Here is a 21,113-nt window from a genome sequence, read left to right as displayed (position 1 = left end):
GTATGCAGTCCTTGAAAAGCCGTTCGAGGGTGCATACTGTTGTTCGAGATGTGCGCAAGTTGCATATTTGGAAGCCCAGATACTGGATCTAAATGAGCAGCTGGCAACTCTGAGATGCGTTAGCAATATGGAAAGGAGTTTGCTGCTCACTGAGCAGCAGCTTGCTGGGTCAGATGTGGGGGAGGATCGTAGTAGGGAGCGGCAGGACGGTGAGGTAGGTAGCTGGGTGACAGAAAGGGCGGTAAAGGGAAAAGTGCTAGGAAGGCTAGTCCTGAACTGACACACCCCAATAGGTTTGCAAACTTGGCAGATGAGGGGGATGTCATTACAGGGGTAGCATTGCTGCAGCAAGGCATGACCTCTGAATGCCAGAGGAGTGTCTGCTCCAGTAAGGGGGGGGAATAGGAGTGCAGGGCAGGCAAGACAGGTACTGGTAGTGGGGGACTCAATTATTAGGGGGACAGATAGGGCAATCTGTCACAAAGACAGGGATCGCCGAACAGTGTGTTGTCTTCCTGGCGCTCGAGTTCGGCACATCGCTGATCGGGTTGACAGATTACTGGGAGGGGCTGGGGAGGACCCAGCGGTCATTGTACACATTGGCACAAATGACAAAGTTAGAGGTAGGTGGAAGGTCCTTAAAGATGATTTCAGGGAATTAGGTTGTAAGCTTAAAGCATGGACCTCAAAGGTGGTATTTTCGGAAATACTACCTGTGCCACGAGCCACACTAGAGAGGCAAAGGGAGATCAGGGAGGTTAACAGGTGGCTCAGGAATTGGTGTAGGAAAGAGGGTTTTGGGTTCCTGGAGAATTGGGCTGACTTTTCAGTTGGCTACAGATTCTATGCTAGGGATGGGCTGCATCTTAATGGGGAAGGTGCAGCTCTGCTGGGGCAGAAAATGGCTAGAAGGTTGGAGGAGTGTTTAAACTAGGAATGGGGGGCGAGGGTATTCACTTTATAGAAGAGGAATGTAGTGCAGATAGTGACCAGGGCACAAGTAATGAAATTGGGGGTGGTACGGGGGGAAGGGTTAGGACAGTTAATACAGTAAGGAGGAATAGAGGTACAGAGTCATACGTAACGTGCATGTACACTAATGCCCGAAGCCTCACAAATAAGGTGGAGGAATTAGAATTAATATTGTTGGAAGAAAATTATGATATAGTGGGGATATCAGAGACATGGCTGGATGAGAGCTATGACTGGGCTGTTAATTTACAGGGTTATAGCCTATTCAGGAATGACCGTACAAATAAGCGAGGGGGAGGTGTGTGTCTATATGTAAAATCATCCTTAAAACCCATCCTGCGTGACAAAATATGTGAGGGTACTGAGAATGTAGAGTCCCTATGGGTGGAGATAAGGGGGGGAGAATGAATAATAAAATACTGATTGGGGTGTGTTATAAGATGCCGAATATTATGGAAGAGGTTGAGAATCTCCTCATAAAGCAAATTGATAAAGCAGAGAGTCTCGGAGAGGTAATTATTATGGGGGACTTTAACTATCCTGATATAAATTGGGGAACAGAAACTTGCAGTTCCAGCAAAGGAAATAGATTTTTGATAACAATGAAAGATAATTACCTTTCACAAATGGTACAGGACCCCACAAGAGGGGGAGCACTACTAGACCTTGTACTAACCAATAGGCCAGACCGCATATCAAATATACAAGTTGGGGGTTACTTGGGGAATAGTGATCACAAAATAATAAGTTTTCATGTATTCTTTAGTAAGATGTCTAGTAGAGGGGCTACAAGGACACTAAACTTCAGGAAAGCAAATTTTAAACGGTTGAGAGATGATCTTAGTGCAATAAACTGGGATGATGTACTAAGTAATAAAAGTACACAAAGCAAATGGGAGACTTTTATGAGCATCCTGAATAGGGCTTGTGCAGAAAATATACCCTATGGGAACAAACATGCTAGAAATAGGAAGAAACCCCTATGGCTAAATAGAGCTGTAAGGGAAGCAATAAAAGAAAAACAGAAAGCCTTAAAAGAATTAAAGAGGGTAGGTAGTGATGAGGCATTATATAATTATAGAAAATTAAATAAAATATGTAAAAAGCAAATTAAGTTAGCTAAGTTTGAGACAGAGAGACTCATTGCAAGAGAAAGTAAAAATAATCCTAAAATATTCTTTAACTACATAAACAGTAAAAAACTGAAAAGCGATAGTGTTGGCCCCCTTAAAAATAGTCTTGGTGAAATGGTGGAAGGGGATGAGGGTAAAGCCAACCTGCTGAATGACTTTTTTTCTACGGTTTTCATACAAGAAAATGCCATGGCAGATGACATGACCAGTGATGCCAAAAATTCACCCTTGAATATTACCTGCTTAACCCAGCAGGAAGTACACCGCCGCCTCAAAATCACTAAGGTTGACAAATCTCCGGGCCCGGATGGCATACAACCCAGAGTACTACAGGAATTGAGTTCTGTGATAGATAGACCATTATTTTTAATCTTCACAGATTCCTTAATAACAGGGTCAGTACAGCAGGTCTGGCGCATAGCAAATGTGGTGCCAATATTCAAAAACGGGACAAAAACTGAGCCGGGAAATTATAGGCCGGTAAGGTTAACCTCTACGGTTGGTAAAATCCTTGAGGGTTTCTTGAGAGATGCTATACTGGAGTATCTCAAGAAAAATAACCTTATGACAGAGTATCAACATGGGTTTATGAGGGATCGATCCTGTCAAACTAATTTGATCAGCTTCTATGAAGAGGTAAGTTCAAGCCTGGACCAGGGAAATGCAGTGGATGTTGTGTATATGGACTTTTCAAAAGCTTTTGATACGGTGCCACACAAAAGGTTGGTACATAAAATGGGAATAATGGGGATAGGGGTAAATATGTGTAACTGGGTTAAAAACTGGTTCAGTGATAGGAAACAAAAGGTGGTTATTAATGGTATGTACTCGGACTGGGTCTCAGTTCATAGTGGGGTACCACAGGGGTCAGTATTGGGCCCGCTTCTTTTCAACATATTTATAAATGACCTTGTTGGGGGCATGCAGAGTAGAATTTCAATATTTGCAGATGATACTAAACTCTGCAGGGTAATCAATATAGAGGAGGATAATTTTATATTACAGGGAGATTTATGTAAATTGGAGAATTGGGCTGAGAAGTGGCAATTGAAGTTTAATGTAGATAAATGTAAGGTCATGCACTTGGGTAGAGGAAATAACATTTATGATTATGTACTTAATTGTAGAACACTGGGTAAAACAGGCACAGAAAAAGACTTGGGTGTATGGGTGGATGGTAAACTTCACTTTAGTGGACAGTGTCAGGCAGCTGCTGCCAGGGCTAATAAAATAATGGGATGTATTACAAGAGGTATAAGTGTTCATGAAAAAAATATAGTTCTACCTCTGTACAAGTCACTAGTGCGACCGCACTTAGAATACTGTGTACAATTCTGGTCACCGATATATAAGAAGGACATAGCTGAACTGGAGAGGGTGCAGAGAAGAGCCACCAAGATTATTAGAGGAATGGGTGGGCTGCAATACCAAGACAGGTTATTAAACTTGGGGTTATTTAGTTTGGAAAAACGAAGGCTTAGGGGGGATCTAATCACAATGTATAAATATATGAGGGGACAGTACAGAGACCTTTCCAAAGATCTTTTTACACCTAGGCCTGCGACTGGAACACGGGGGCATCTGCTACGTCTTGAGGAAAGAAGGTTTAATCATAATCACAGACGAGGATTCTTTACTGTACGAGCAGTGAGACTATGGAACTCTCTGCCGCATGATGTTGTAATGAGTGATTCACTACTAACATTTAAGCAGAGCCTGGACGCCTTTCTTGAAAAATGTAATATTACCAGTTATGTATATTAGATTTTATGACAGGGTGTTGATCCAGGGAACTAGTCTGATTGCCGGATGTGGAGTCAAGAAGGAAATTTTTTCCCCATTGGAACTTGTTTGTCACATTGGTTTTTTTTTTGCCTTCCTCTGGATCAACATGTTAGGCTACGGGTTGAACTAGATGGACTTAGGCGGGCTTTGCACGCTGCGACATCGGTAACTATGTGTTACCGATGCTACAGCGATAGTCCCGCCCCCGTCGCACGTGCAATATCTAGTGAAAGCTGCCGTAGTGATTATTATCGCTACGGCAGTTTCACACGCACATACCTGCCGTGCGACGTCCCTCTGGCCGGCGACCCGCCTCCTTCCTAAGGGGGCGGGCCGTGCGGCGTCACAGCGACGTCACACGGCAGGCGGCCAATTGAAGTGGAGGGGCGGAGATGAGCAGGATGTAAACATCCCGCCCACCTCCGTCCTTCTCATTGCAGCCGGCGGCAGGTAAGGTGAAGTTCCTCGCTCCTGCGGCTTTACACACAGCGATGTGTGCTGCCGCAGGAGCGAGGAACAACATCGCACCTGTCGCTGCAGCGGCATTATGGAAATGTCGGAGGCTGCAGCGCTGATACGATAACGACGCTTTTGTGCTCTTTCATCGTATCAAAAAGGATTTGCACGTTGCGATATCGACTGCGACGCCGGATGTGCGTCACTTTCGATTTGACCCCATCGACATCGCACGTGCAATGTCGCAACCTTAAAACTATGATACTATGATGAAATTAAATAATAATTATAAATAAATAATAATTATAATTTAAAATTAAATTATTTACCGGGGCGGCCAGGACTTGAACTCACGAACTAATGCTCTAATGAGAAACATAGGAAGATTTGGTTATTTTGACCTCTGCATTGCAGAGTGAAGTCTCCAGTGACAGCGCGGCTCACTTCAGGTGCTGTGTGGAGAAGGACACAGATCGGTCATGTTCTACGGGGCTTCCTGTCATCTTTATATAGCAGAGCTGACAGTGTCTTGTGGATTACTTCGGACCTGGATTGTTGTTTGGAGATTAATAAAGAGGTAAATGAGGGTTTTTTTTGTCTTTTATTCCAAATAAAGGATTTTTCGCTGTGTGTGTTTCTTTACTTTCACTTACAGGTTAATCATGGAAGGTGTGTCAGGGAGACACTTGTCATGATTAGCCCCATTATTACCTCGATTGCCACCGCACCAGGGCAATTCAGAATGAGCTGGGTAGAGTCCCGGGACTGCCGCATCTAATGCATGTGGCAATTCCGGGCAGCTGCTGTGTGATATTGTTATATAACGTGGCGTTCCCCATCCTGAAAATACCAGCCTCCAGCCGTGTGGCTTTATCCTGGCTGGTATCAAAATTGGGGGGAACCGCATTTTTTTTTTCAATTATTTATTTATTTATTTCACTACACGATATAGACCCGCCCACCAGCGGCTGTGATTGTTTGCAGTGAGACAGCTGTCACTCATCATGGGGGCATGTCTGACTGCAACCAATCATGGGCGCCGGTGGGCGGGGAAGGCACGGAATACCTGATTGAATAATGAAGCGGCAGCCATTTTCAAAAGAGGAAAAGCCGCCGGAGATTTGTGACAGCCGTGCAGCGCCGCGCCCGTGATCGGTGAGTAGGAAAGAGAGAGGGATTTTGCTGGGGATGCAGGACGCATGCAGATACGCAACGTGCACACATACTTACTGTGAAATGCCACGCTTTTGGTGATCGAACCGTTCTCGAACGTAACTCAAACTGCCGAACTTTTAGCAAATCGTTCGAGTTCGTCGAACGACTCGAACACCCCCCAAAATCACTCGAACATGAAATTCGCGAACCGTTCAACTCGAACATCGCTCATCTCTAGCCAGGACTTTTTTAACCTCCCTCTAGTGGTCACATGACCATTAGGACACCAATTCCATTGGAGGAAAGTGGTGTATAAGCACTTGTGCCGTGCGTCCCAAACTACCCACAGTGGCGTCAGGACCTGCACATGCCTAGAGGGAACTATGTGTTACCATAGCACCCCAGGTACACAGCACAGACCGGAAGAATGCCACGGAAGGAGGAGGGAGGTGAGCGGCGAGAGGAGCATGTGCACGCCAATGGAAGAGGGCTGATAGAATATCAGCTACATTACATATGCAAAAGGCATCATAGAATACAATCAAGACAATTATCAAATGTAACAAAGGGAGTATAGGATATCTTAAATGTTAATGTTGCCTGGACCTGAGCATGAAATAAAGCAACATTACTCTTATACTTCCATCGTCCTTTGGTCATTGGCGTGGCTTTTGGAAAACCCATCTCTACTACTTTACGTTATCAGCCAATGTGGGGACTGCTGCCGTGACCTGGAGTTACATGCTTATATAGGAGTTGTGACTGTCACAACTTCCATTGGTGAGTTTAACCACGTCATTTAACCCCCCTTTTCCTATTGGGGTAAGACCCTATTGCGCTTCTTTTTCCACAGTTTTTTATAACCTTTTTTAAGGCATCTACTGCTACATCACCTCGATAAGAACCTAGATTGCCAATCCACAGGTTGTGCATTGAAGCTAGCATCCGTGGAATAGATCCGTTTTGCCCTGAGTTACTGCCCAACCGGGATCGCCCTTATTGTAGAGCTGTTGTGTGTAGAGGAGGCGTATAAGAGAATTCACTGCAGTTGGTTTTCTGTATATATTAGTCTGCAGGAATCCTCTTTCATCAACCTCCATATTGATGTCAAGAAAGTCAATTCCGGTCTTACTTACTTTAAAATTTAATTTGATATTTAGCGAGTTCTCATTGAGATACTCCATGAATGATCTGAGCTGCTCCACCGTGCCCTACCAAATATTCAACAGGTCATCAATATAGCGTAACCAGCACTGCACATGTGCAATGGCCTGCGCATCCCCGCACGCAAATACTTCCCTCTCCCAGTATCTCGACGTCACAAAGTGGTTCAACTAAAAACTTCATCTTGTCTTGTAAAACACAAGCTGGCCTGTCCACATCTTATATCAGCAAATTCAATTGTATGCAGGGGATTCCAGGAATCAGCTAATTTCCACTGATCTGAATGGAGTTTTCTGTGACGAGACCCCTTTTAATGACAAACACTGTATGTGATAAAATATGTTACATCAGATGTGAACATTACCATATCCTCTTGAATAATCCATGAATGCCGGTAGGTTATATCTAGCAGAGAACTCCTCTGCGTTGTTGACAAGAGCTTCTTTCACTACATCATATCCACAAAGCACAACCATCTTCTGGACTCCTATCGTTATACTGTACACTGGGCCATAGGTTTTAGCAAGCTGCAATAGTAATAAGAAGAGTTAGAGATGAGCGGATATTTTGATATTTAAATTTGCCAACTTCAAGAAGAAGAAGAAAATGTAAGGCTTGCTCTGATTGCTGACCAGATTGCTTTTTTCCAGATTAGCATGTAATCTCACTTCATCTGCTAATAGAGAGCCATAGTTCCTAATCTATGTGAGCATTAATATCCACAATTTATTTTCCTTTTGCATGGTGAGCAGACTGCAAAACACTCATCTGTTGGCAATGTGCAAAGGAAAATCCCAAACAAGAGATGCCCGCATGCCCAACTTGACACTTCAGCAACAATCCTTTTAGGTGAGTTTGAGCCACTGTAAACAGGTTATGAGAATGCAGCGGCTCAGAAAACGACGACTCAGTGGTAGCTTAAACAACAGGTGTTAACTTTTAGGCAAACAGAGAAGTAGTGTCGCGAGGATATTGGAGTATGGCAGAAGTGATGATAATTAAAACAGATTATTTAAATTAAGAAATTGGGCAATGTAGATATACAAGATACAAACAATATTACTTACAATTTATCACTACTATCACTTAATAAAAGTTTTGTTAATGTTCTCTTAATCCTAATCTCTGTGCCAGAGAGGCATCTGTTATGCCCAGGAGACCATACCTGCTGTAACTTGCGTTGGACCAGCAATAGCGCAGTCACAGATGCAAATGACGCTAGAGACCACTAGGCAAGTCCTTAAGGGTTGTGATATTCCTCACCCACTCCCGAAGGCAGAGGCATATCTAGGGAGTTGGGGAGGCAAATGGGATATGCTATAAGAGGATAACCAGGGACCGAAGCTCGTACAATGGCCCTCAAGCTAGGGGACCCTAGCTGTCCCTTATCACAGAGATACTTCTGATGGTGAATAGGTCTGGGCCGCCAGCCTAGCCCCACTCCCGGGCAATCCTGCTCTAATACCTCCTCTCCCCCACCCCTATGGAGGGCAGTGACAGGAATGATTAATCCCACACAAAAAGACAGATAGGGAAAAAACAAAACTCAAACTCACTGCAAGCACACACAGAGGTATATACAATATGTGCTCAGGAGTAAATAAAGAATAGGGAGGAAATAAAAAGACAATGAGAATATTTCCATGATGGATCAAATAGCGCACAGAAGATCTCCAGAATTTGGACCATCACAACACAAGGACCAGTATCGCAATAAGCTATAATCGGCATGGAAGGATAAAATCAATTATCTTATAAAGGGCGGGGAGTAGCTGTGATAGGTCTCTCACAACATGTGACTCCAGACACAATCACCAGGCTAGCAGAAATTAACTCCTGTAAGCCTGAGCGAAAGAGAACACAGCTTTGTTGATGCCCAAACCAGTCAGAGAAACTCAAAAGCCTAACAAGAAACCTATTGTATAGCATCAGAAACTGCTGTGTGAACTGGGTCAGATCTCGCTCTGACACTTGGTGGGTTTTGAGCTAATTGTCATACTCACTTCTGCAAGGGCCCTCTTTGTTTTCTCAGCTAGAACTCTCTGACCTTCAGGTACTTCACTTGAGGGTTCAGCCTCTGCCTTATCCTCTGTCACGCTCCCCGGCTCCCCTGTTACGCTCTCCGGCTCCCCTGACATGCTCCCCGGCTCCCCTGCCACGCTCCCCGGCTCCCCTGCCTCGCTCCCCGGCTCCTCTGCCAGGTGTCCCCTGCTCCACAGCCTCCATGCCCCATCACCTGCGGTCCCCAGGCAGCCCGGTCCCCGCTCCCGGCGCCCGTCGGCAACTCTGCTCCAGCCCGGCTCTCCTGCCTCCTGTTCACCGCTCCCTGCTCTGGCTTCTGGCACCCGGGCCTCGCGCATGCGCATTAGGGCGCGCGCGCGGTCATTGACCCTCTTTTAAAGGGCCAGTGTCCTCCAACAGGATATTGAAGAATCAGGTACAGGGTATATAGGGAGATCCTTTCCAAGTGGACGGGGCATGTTCTTCGTGTTTTGCTAAGCTAGGAGTCAGGTCTCCTTGTGTCTTGTGGTATACTTACCTATCTCTCTCCTAGAGCCACTCCTGCCTTGCCAACCGGTCCTGACGATACCCGAACCCCGAACGGTGACGGTCTGCCATCCCGTCAGTTCATACCATCTCCGATCCCTGTGGTGACCCACCTTCTCGCTCCGTCGGTTCCGGACTCTGCCTGACGTCATCTCGGCCTCCGAACCTGAGCTCCGTCACCGGGACTACCTTCAGTGACTCCGTGGTCCCAGGGACTTCTACACTCCACTCCTCTGAACGGACTGTCCTGCTACCCGTAGTGCTCCGGCTACCGGGCACCTTGCCTTCGGTGAGGTGTTCAGCCCAGTGGATCCACCTCGTGGGTCTGCCCGTCCACCTGGCCCTAACAGTAAGAACAGGCCCCGGATCCCGCCGAAGCACTAGCCACCCAGCTGGGCACCTTGCAGCAGGAACTCGTACGACAGCGCGAGACCCAGTCCCGCATGCTGGCCTTCATGTCCTCGGTGGATACCCGCCTGAACACGCTGCAAGCAACTGCCATGTCCCTGGCATCTCAGGTTACTACTGCACAGTCCACGGCCACGGTTCCCGTGGCGGCTACCTCGGAAGCTTCTAAACTCCGCTTGGCCTCTCCACCCCGATATGCCGGAGATCCCAAGACCTGCAGAGGATTCTTAAACCAGTGCTCCTTCCATTTCAAGCTGCTTCCGCACCTGTTTGCCTCCGACCAAGCCAAGGTGGCGTTTGTGATGTCCCATCTAGAGGGTGAGGTACTGGCCTGGATGAACCCCTTGTGGGAGAAGGAGGACCCTGTGACCACTAACATCCAGGACTTCCTGCAGGCGTTTAGAACTACCTTTGACGAACCCGGACGTGCCGCCGCATCCGCCTCATCACTCCTCAGGCTACGTCAGGGGACCATGACGGTGGGGCAGTATGCCATCCGCTTCCGCACTTTGGCCTCAGAATTGGGGTGGAACAATGAAGCCCTCACCGCCGCCTTCTGGGAAGGACTCTCCAGTCGTATTAAGGACGAGCTGGCAGGCCGCGATGTTCCTTCCACCCTGGATGCCCTGATCGCACTAGCCACCCGCGTGGACCTCAGATTCCAGGAACGATCCAAAGAGGTGTCCCGTGAGAGACGTCCGATACGCCATTCCTCTCCTCCGCAGAAGCCCGCCGTACTTCAGTCAGCGTCGTCTGGTGTCTCTGTCCACGAACCCATGCCAGATTGACCGTTTGCGGCAGTCCGAACAACGCCGAGCAGAACGGCTCGCCAAGGGCCTCTGCTTCTACTTCGGAGAGGGCACACACCTTCTACACTCCTGTCCAGAGAGGCTGGGAAACTCCAAAGCCTAGGGTTGGTAGGAGAGGCCACCCTAGGTGCTGGGACTCTCTCAGACCCGGTTACGTGGACTGTTCAAGTAACAACGGGAGAGACGCGGTTCACGGCCGAGGCGTACCTCGATTCCAGGGCAGCAGGCAATTTCATCCAGCAGGCCACGGTGGACAAGTACCAGGTGCCTGTTACTCCACTCGACAAACCCCTCGTGATTGCCTCTGTAGATGGGACACCCCTCTCTGACACCATCTCGTGGATCACCAAGCCGGTGGAATTACGTATCGGTGCCCTGCACACCGAGAACATCGCTTTCTACGTCCTCCCACACATGTCTCATCAAATCCTGCTGGGACTCCCCTGGTTACGGACACACGAACCATCAGTCAGCTGGTGTACTGGTGAAATCACCCGATGGGGCTCCTCTTGCCACGAGAACTGTCTGAAGACTATACAGCCCATCCGACGACCTCCGGTTCCGGAGTCCCTACCGGGACTGCCCTCGGCCTATTGGTCCTTCGCGGACGTCTTTGATAAAAAGGAGTCAGAGGTACTGCCGCCACATCGTCCTTATGACTGTGCCATCGACCTACTCCCGGGAACTACACCACCTCGAGGACGGATATATCCTCTGTCTCCTGCTGAAACAAAGGCCATGTCTGCCTACATCACGGAGAACCTGGCAAGGGGATTCATTCGGAGATCCTCCTCTCCTGCTGGAGCAGGCTTCTTCTTCGTTAAGAAGAAAGAGGGCGACCTATGCCCATGCATTGACTACCGGGGATTGAACCAAATCACCGTGAAAAATAAATACCCCCTGACGCTCATCCCCGAATTGTTTGATCGGCTTAGAGGAGCTCGTGTGTTTACCAAGTTGGATCTTCGGGGTGCCTACAACCTGGTCCGCATCCGCTCTGGGGACGAATGGAAGACCGCATTCAATACTCGCGATGGGCACTATGAATACTGTGTAATGCCCTTCGGCCTGTGTAACGCACCAGCAGTCTTTCAGGAATTGGTGAACGACGTGTTCCGGGACCTTCTCTACGTCTGTGTGGTGGTGTATCTTGATGATATCCTGGTCTTCTCTCCGGACCTCCAGACCCACATAGAGAATGTGCAGCTGGTACTACAAAGACTTAGAGAAAATCGTCTGTACGCCAAGTACGAGAAGTGTGTCTTCGAGCAGTCTTCTCTTCCCTTCCTGGGTTACGTAATCTCCGATACCGGCCTGCAGATGGACCCAGAAAAGGTCTCTTCCATTCTCAACTGGCCCCCTCCTTCCGGACTGAAGGCAATCCAACGCTTTCTTGGATTCGCAAACTATTACCGTCAGTTCATCCCTCACTTCTCTGCCCTGACTGCACCTCTCTCCGCCTTGACCAAGAAGGGGGCTAATCCAAAGGACTGGTCACCTGCGGCCGACGCCGCGTTTGGCTCCCTGAAACAGGCATTTGCTTCCTCCCCTGTGCTCCACCGTCCTGAGTTAAACCGACAGTTCACCTTGGAGGTGGATGCCTCCTCCTCGGGAGCCAGAGTAGTGCTCATGCAGAAGTCCTCCTCCGGGAAGATGGTTACTTGCGGTTTCTACTCCAAGGGCTTCTCAGCGCCTGAACGCAACTACACCATCGGTGACCGAGAGCTATTAGCAGTCAAACTGGCTCTGGAGGAATGGCGCTACCTTCTGGAGGGAGCCTTGTACCCCGTGATCATTTACACAGACCACAAAAACCTGGAATACCTGCGGTCCGCTCAGCGACTGAACCCACGGCAAGCCAGGTGGTCCTTGTTCTTTGCCAGGTTCGATTTTCAGCTCCATTTTCGACCCGCGGACAAGAATGTGCGAGCAGATGCCTTGTCCAGGTCATTCATGCCCATGGAACAGGAGGAGGAGACATCCCAGCCCATCATCTGCCCAAGTAAAATAATTCCGGTGGCCCCTGTCACCCTGGCCCAGATACCGCCCGGGAAGACCTATGTCTCTGAGACTGACAGGCAAAAAGTGTTGCACTGGGGCCATGCCTCGAAAATGTCCGGCCATGCTGGTCAGAAGAAAACATGGAATATAATTGTACGTCACTACTAGTGGCCATCCCTTCGCACGGACGTCGCTTCTTTTGTCTCAGCCTGCTCCTCTTGTGCCAGGAACAAGACGCCCAAACACCTGCCATATGGTCGTCTTCTGCCTCTGCCTATACCCTCCGTTCCGTGGCAACACATTGCAATGGACTTTATTACGGACTTGCCCCTGTCCTCCGGACACAAAGTCATATGGGTCGTGGTGGATCGGTTCTCCAAAATGGCTCATTTCGTCCCTATGGCTGGACTGCCCTCTGCCCAGGAACTCGCTGATGCCTACATACAGCACATCTTCCGGTTGCATGGCTTTCCATCACACATTGTGTCCGACAGAGGAACTCAGTTTACCTCCCGCTTCTGGAGGGCTCTCTGCAGACATCTGGGAGTGACTCTGGACTTTTCTTCAGCCTACCATCCTCAGTCGAATGGCCAAGTGGAACGAGTCAATCAGATCTTGACCTCCTTCTTACGTCACTACGTTAACGCCCATCACGACGACTGGTCCACGCTTCTTCCTTGGGCTGAATTCTCCCATAACCACCACGTCAGTGAGTCCTCCTCCAGCTCTCCCTTCCATGTCATTTACGGACTTCAGCCTTCCGTCCCTTTACCTGTATCCTCTTCCTCGAATGTCCCTGCTGCTGATGCTGTAGTCCGTGACTTTACAACAATTTGGGACTCTGTCAAGACGGTGGTCCCAGGGACTTCTACACTCCACTCCTCTGAACGGACTGTCCTGCTACCCGTAGTGCTCCGGCTACCGGGCACCTTGCCTTCGGTGAGGTGTTCAGCCCAGTGGATCCACCTCCTGGGTCTGCCCGTCCACCTGGCCCTAACATCCTCTGACTCAGGCTGAAGTGGTAGTGGTATTTCTCTTGATACTGCAAGCACCACCCATCACTCATGATCAGTACCCACAAATCTACTGGGTGTAGCATTATTCTGCTCCTTCGGAGGTTCAGCAACCTGTCCCAGTCTCTTGTCTCCTTCGCACACAGGGACGGAGCATGTTGTGATGTAGCAATCTTTCTGTTGCCTCTTCCCTCTTTCAGGTTGGACTTCATACACTGAATTTTCATCCTGTTATGACGCGCGTTAGACCAACAATTAGACCACCTTCCAGAGCTGTATGTGCCACCTAAGAGCGGTATAGGCCCCCCCCAGAGCTTTAAGTGCCCCCCTTTAGCTGTGTGAGCCCTACAGAGCTGTATGTGCCCCCAGGGCTCTATGTGCTGGACCCCCAGAGCCATGTGTGCAGCCCCCCAGACCCATGTGTGCGGCACCCCTAAGATTTATGCCCCCGCCTAAGCTTTATACGTCCCCTTGAGCTGTATGGGCCCCCCAAAGCTGTATGTGTGGCCCCCACATAGCTCTATGCCACCCACCCCAGTAATGTGTATGCCCCCCAGAGCTGTATGCCACCCCAGTAACACCTATGCCCCAGTAATGTTATGCTCCCCTCAGTAACATGTATGTCCCCCAGCAATGTGTATGTCCCCAGCTCCTCTTGTGATGTATATTTTGTAACCGAAACATACGTTGGATCTGGAACCTGGCACCATTCCAGCAGGTGGAATTATCCACAGGTTAGGTGAATATCTTTTTTTTTTATAGGCGCCAATGTTCTGACTTAGCTATATCTCGGTTGCCAGCATGCACTGACTTTACACTTGGCTTTTTTACTGGAATACTTGATCTGTCTTATATACCTTTGGTTTTTTATTATACACTGTGTGCAGAATTATTAGGCAAATGAGTTTTTTTGATCACATGATAATTATCATACATGTTGTCCTACTCCAAGCTGTATAGGCTGAGAGCCAACTACCAATTAAGTAAATCAGGTGATGTGCATCTCTGTAATGAGGGGTGGTGCGGTGTAATGATATCAACACCCTATATAAGGTGTGCTTAATTATTAGACAACTTCCTTTCCTTTGGCAAAATAGGTCAGAAGAGAGATTTGACGGGCTCTGAAAAGTCCAAAATTGTGAGATGTTTTGCAGCGAGATGCAGCAGTCTTCAAATTGCCAAACTTTTGAAGTGTGATCACCGAACAATCAAGCGTTTCATGGCAAATAGCCAACATGGTCGCAAGAAGCGTGTTGGGCAAAAAAGGTACAAAATAACTGCCCATGAATTGAGGAAAATCAAGCATGAAGCTGCCAAGATGCCATTTGACACCAGTTTGGGCATATTTCAGAGCTGCAACGTTACTGGAGTACCAAAAAGCACAAGGTGTGCCATACTCAGGGACATGGCCAAGGTAAGGAAGGCTGCAAAACAACCACCTCTGAACAAAAAACATAAGATAAAACGTCAAGACTGGGCCAAGAAATATCTTAAGACTGATTTTCCAAAGGGTTTATGGACTGATGAAATGAGAGTGACTCTAGATGGTCCAGATGGATGGGCCAGAGGCTGGATCAGTAAAGGGCAGAGAGCTCCAGTCCGGCTCAGACGCCAGCAAGGTGGAGGTGGGGTACTGGTATGGGCCGGTATCATCAAAGATGAACTTGTGGGACCTTTTCGGGTTGAGGTTGGAGTGAAGCTCAACTCCTAGACCTACTGCCAGTTTCTGGAGGACAACGTCTTCAAGCAGTCGTACAGGAAGAAGTCGGTATCGTTCAAGAAAAATGTGATTTTCATGCAGGACAATGCTCCATCACATGCATCCAACTGCTCCACAGCGTGGCTGGCCAGTAAAGGTCTAAAATATAAAAAAATAATGACATGGCCCCCTTGTTCACCTGATCTGAACCCCATAGAGAACCTGTGGTCCCTCATAAAATGTAAGATCTACAGGGAGGGAAAACAGTACACCTCTCGGACAGTGTTTGGGAGGCTGTGGTGGCTGCTGCACGAAATGTTGATCGTAAACAGATCAAGCAACTGACAGAATCTATGGATGGTCGGCTGCTGAGTGTCATCATAAAGAAAGCTGGCTATATTGGTCACTAATTTTTTGGGTTTTGTTTTTACAGGTCAGAACTGTTTATTTCTACATTTTGTGCAGTTATATTGGTTTACCTGGTGAAAATAAACTAGTGAGATGGAAATATATTTGTTTTTTATTAAGTTGCCTAATATATTCTGTACTATACTGGCTAACACGGTACAAAGATATATTTTACTTCTAATAATTCTGCACAGTAATAGTTACCTGCACAAAAGATATCCTCCTAAGATAGCCAAATCTAAAAATCCCCACTCCAACTTCCAAAAATATTAAGCTTTGATATTTATGAGCCTTTTGGGTTGATTGAGAACATAGTTGTTGATGAATAATAAAAAAAAACCCTCTAAAATACAACTTGTCTAATAATTCTGCTCACGGTGTATATGTCCTAACCGGCTTTCTTCTGCTGTTTTGGTCTGCCATCTAGTGCACTTTCCCTGTATGACACCCTATATTTTATGTATTTCAAAATAAAGCGTATGTTTTACCTTCTATCCTGGTTGATATTTTTGTGAATTGGTTTTCGTATTCATAACTTGAAGCACTACATCCATGGCTATTTCTGAGTAGTAGGTGGTTGGATTATACTTATATCTTGATATTAGACAACTTTTTAATTTTAGTCCCTACTCAGTAAAATTGGCTGTAATTTGGTATTTAAGCGGGCTTTACACGCTACAATATATTTAATGATGTGTCGGCGGGGTCACGTTGTAAGTGACACACATCCGGCATCGTTAGTTATGTTGTAGCGTGTGAAACCTGCGTGCGACCAAGATTGAACGTTAAAACGTTGGTCACATACACGTCGTTCAATTTGTAAAAATTGAACGTCCGGTTGTTCAATGTTCCCGAGGCAGCACACATCGCTGCGTGTGACACCCCGGGAATGATGAACTCAGCTTACCTGCATCCCATGGCTCCCGCCAGCTATGCGGAAGGAAGGAGGTGGGTGGGATGTTTACGTCCCACTTATCTCCGCCCCTCCGCTTCTATTGGCCGGCTGCCGCGTGACGTCGCTGTGATGCCAAACGTCCCTGCCACTCCAGGAAGTGGATGTTCGCCGCCCACAGTGAGGTCGTATGGAAGGTAAGTAAGTGTGATGGGGGGTTACTAGTTTGTGCGACACGGGCAACAAATTGCACAAGCCGCACAAACAATGGGGGCGTGTGCGATCGCAAATGCGATTGCACGATTAATTGCTGCGTGTAAAGCAGCCTTTACTCTCTTCAGGAAGCAGAGGGTTTTTATCCAGGCCGGAAATGGTAAAGAGCAGACAGCTGAACGGAACCAAAAAGTCTGCTGCTACAACAGAAAAGGGAGTTAACCCCTAATGTGGTCAAAAGGCAAAAAAACACGGTTAATATGCATAGTCAGAGGTGGTAAGAAAAGCTAGCCCTGAGGCTGTCACAAGTCACATAGTGACAGATCGTCACACATATGATTAATTATGCAGATTCTTGTCATGTCTATGCATTGTTACTGTTTTGCTCCTGGTGGTGGTAAAAAATGGTTTACAACCTGTTTTCACATTCCCTAATGGTTCAGTGTGTTATTAGGTTGATTTCCAAGTGAAAGCTCACTAGTTCAAATCAAGAAGTAACAAGGAAGAAAATTTCCTAAGAAGAGAGAAACAGCGTCATCTATCTCATTGATAGCAGTGTCTAGGGCAAGAAAATTGCCAAACTACATCATGTGAGTGCCCTGACAGTTGCACAATAGAAAATAAAGTCCATCCATCCATTCAAAAGCCAAGAGGTGAACATCCAGGTGAAAAACAAGTTGACTCATCACACGGTTCTATCAGTTCTTGCGCGACAAACATGGCAGTGGAGGAGGCTGATATGCTTCAATAGTGAGATCACAGAGATCCATGCAAGAACCATGTAATGCATATTACACAAGTCTGGAATGATGGCCTAAAAAAAGGTGAAGTACCTGGAATTCAATTTTGTCATAAGAAGCATTGACTTGAGTTTGCAAAAAAAAGTACAAAATGTGGACAGTAGAAGATTGGAAATGGGGATTTGGAGTGATTAGAGGCAAGTCAACAGATTAGACTCTGATGGGTTCAAATGTGTCTGGAAGAAATGGAGGAAAAAGATCTAATGGATTAAGAAATTGTAGGAACTTTCAAGTTCAGTGGACGAAGCCTGATAATATAGAGCGCTTCACTGCGTTGAATATTTTACCAGGATTTATGGTGCTCTCAATGTTGAACTATATGTGAGTTACTTCATACACTCGATTACTATGGGTATGAAAGGGATGACAGTATGTTCCTGCAGGACAACGTTATGAAGGATACGTCGAGATTGGCAAATAATTGGTTCAATGACAATGAAGCAGAGGTGAAGGGTTAGCCCCACAGTCTCCAGACCTCAGCCCAATCTAACACTTGTGAGTAGAGTTGAAGAAAAAGCTGTGTACATACCCAAGTGAGTTGACCAGTATGCACCAACATTGGGATCGTGTAGAAGAGATTTCAGTCAAGACATGCATGAATCTGATCAAGAACATGGAAGCATGATAATGATCCCAAGCACAACGCCAGGGCAATGGAGTAGCTTCATAAAAAGCATATGACGGTCCTGGAGTGGCCTAGCCAGTCTCCAGATCTCAACTCATAGAAAACCTTTGGAGGGAGTTGAAAGTCTGTATTGCCCAGAGATAGGCCCAAAACATCACTGCTCTAGAGGAGATCTGCATGGATGAATAGGCCAACATACAACCAACAGTGTGTGCCAACCTTGTGAAGACTTACAGAAAACGTTTGACCAGTCATTGCCACCAAAGGATAAATAACAAAATATTGAGATGAACTTTTGTTTTTGACCAAATACTTATTTTCCACCATAATTTGCAAAAAAAATCTTGCCAATTCAGACAAGGTGATTTTCTGGATTTATTTTCTCATTTTGTCTCTTACATCTGTGGTCACCTATGATGTAAATTACAGGCAAATCATTCATTCATTCATTGTACTCAGATAAAAAATCCTTTTATTCTCAGGAACCTGAGGCGCCTGTGCGACGTATATTGCTCACGCAGTCGCAGTTGTATACTCCCAATTTACAAAGCAAGTCTTTATGGTCTCACATTAACTTACAGTTTGCGTATGTGCGCTCGGGTCAATTTCGCCATGTCACTCTCTATCAGCACAAACGGTATATTGCCGGTCACTGCACAACTGCAACACGTAATGACTATTCCCTTTTTATTTAAATAGGTGCAAGTTGCACTAACTGACACTTATCCATGGAGAAGGCACATGTTGGGGGCTCTCCACCATTGTAAACTCCGTTTGCCTCTCATGATCAGTGCAGCTCATAAGTCATTCCCCATGTACATATATTGATACTAGAAGGTGGCCCGATTCTACGCATCGGGTATTCTAGAATTTACGTATTGTGTAGTTCATGTATGATTTTTGTTATATATATATATATATATATATATATATGTATATATATATATATATATAGATGTTGTTGTGTGTAGTTACCAAGTGTTTGTGTAGGGCGCTGTACATGTTCTGGGTGTTGTCTGGGTGTGGCGGGGGTGAGAGCGGTGTTGTTTGTGTGTTGCGTTGTTTGTGGAGCGCTGTGTGTCTGTAGCGTTGTGTGTGTGTGTTGCGCGGTTTGTGTGTGTGTGGTGTGTTTTGGGGGGAGGTATGTTTTGTGCAATGTGTGTGTTGTGCGGTATGTGCGTATATTTGTGTGTGCAGCGTTGTCTGTGTGTGGGTGTCTGTGTAGGGCAGTTGTTTGTGGTTCCCAGTGTGTCTGTGTGTGTGTGGTGTGTTGTGCAGTGCGCGCGCGTGTGTGTGTTGGGGGGAGGTGTGCACTCCCCATCGTGCTCCATCCCCTATGCTGCGCACCCCCCATCGTGCTACATCTCCCATCCTGCGCACTCCCAAACGTGCTCCATCCGCCATACTCCGCACTCCCCATCGTGCTCCATCCCCCATGCAGCGCACTCCCCATCGTGCTCCATCCCCTATGCTGCGCACCCCCCATCGTGCTCCATCTCCCATGCTGCGCACTCCCAAACGTGCTCCATCCGCCATGCTGCGCACTCCCAAACGTGGTCCATCCGCCATGCTGCGCACTCCCAAACATGCTCCATCCGCCATACTCCGCACTCCCCATCGTGCTGCATCCCCCATGCTGCGCACTTCCAAACGTGCTCCATCCGCCATGCTGCGCACTCCCAAACGTGCTCCATCCGCCATGCTGCGCACTCCCAAACGTGCTCCATCCGCCATGCTGCGCACTCCCAAACGTGCTCCATCCGCCATGCTGCGCACTCCCAAACGTGCTCCATCCGCCATGCTGCGCACTCCCAAACGTGCTCCATCCGCCATGCTGCGCACTCCCAAACGTGCTCCATCCGCCATGCTGCGCCAGCATCAGCCTCTCTACCCGCAGCATCAGCCTCTCTGCCCGCAGCATCAGCCTCTCTCCTCCCAGCATCAGCCTCTCTCCCCGCAGCATCAGCCTCTCTGTCCCCAGCATCAGCCTCTCTGTCCCCAGCATCAGCCTCTCTCATCCCAGCATCAGCCTCTCTGTCCCCAGCATCAGCCTCTCCATCCCAGCCTTCCCCAGGATCAGCCTCTCTCCTCCCAGCCTCCTCCAGCACGCCATGCTCCTCTGCCGACACTCACACACCCGATCGCATACACTCACACACACCCGATCGCATACACTCACGCACACACACCCGATCGCATACACTCACGCACACACACATTGACGATATTGCACATACACGCTCATACTCACAACATCCGGAGATACCACATGCTTCTGGCCATGTGATCCTCCGACAGGTCCTGGAAGGTCACAACAGCACAGTATCGAGGCCGAGAAGCAAGCGATATCTCCGGATGCTGTGAGTATGTGGATGCGATGTGATGTATGTGTGAGGTGTGTGTGAGAGTGAGTGTGAGCCGGTGTACACTGTTAACTATGATACACATCGGGTAACCAAGGGACCTTAGTTACCCGATGTGTATAATGGTTAACAGCGTTCACGGGCTCCGTGAAGATCCCAGCATCGCAAGGTTATGTCTGGCGCTGCTGGGATCGTGACGGAGCCGGTGTAGAAGCAAGCGATATCCCAGGATGTTGTGAGTGTGTGGATGTGATGTGTGAGGTGTGTGTGAGAGTGAGTGTGATCTGATGTGTGTGTGTGTACTCACCTGGGAGTCAGAGCTACGTGTCAGTTGGGCAAGAGCGAGCGTGCATTGCGGGAGGGGGCGGGGCCTGCAGAGAGCCGGGGCGAGAGGCCAATCCGTGTGGGGGGGCGGGGCCATGGAGAGCCCAGCGGCCAATCAGCTTTGTGTCACCGTAAGGACACAATTTTGGAGCATGACAGACAGACAGACAGACAGAATAAGGCAATTATATATATAGATGCCTGATTCGTTCAGCCTCTGATACGTACAGGTAGTTGCCGTATCCTCAGTCTTATGTTTTGTGACAGCTTATTTTTTTACCTGTAGTGAAGTCTATCTTTTTCTATTACTCACGCTCTTACTGGCTGAGCCACCTGTTGGCTATTC

At 47.7% G+C, this 21,113-nt stretch overlaps 1 protein-coding gene across 2 annotated transcripts in view; it reads right to left on the bottom strand.

The window, feature by feature from the left end:
- Nucleotides 1–21,113, bottom strand: part of LOC142296997 (cytochrome P450 2C5-like) — a 150,592-nt gene that overhangs the window by 92,009 nt on the left and 37,470 nt on the right. Inside the window, exon 3 of one of the 2 annotated variants that reach the window (XM_075341199.1) lies at nt 7,030–7,192. The exons of the other annotated variant lie outside the window; for it this stretch is intronic. Within the exon in view, the coding sequence (XP_075197314.1) occupies nt 7,030–7,192 (163 nt within the window). The remainder of the gene's footprint in view (nt 1–7,029; nt 7,193–21,113) is intronic. 2 annotated transcript variants of the gene reach the window in all.

The sequence above is a fragment of the Anomaloglossus baeobatrachus genome, chromosome 3 (assembly GCF_048569485.1).
Source record: "Anomaloglossus baeobatrachus isolate aAnoBae1 chromosome 3, aAnoBae1.hap1, whole genome shotgun sequence".
NCBI lineage: Eukaryota > Metazoa > Chordata > Amphibia > Anura > Aromobatidae > Anomaloglossus > Anomaloglossus baeobatrachus.
This window is presented reverse-complemented; position numbering and strand designations above follow the sequence as displayed.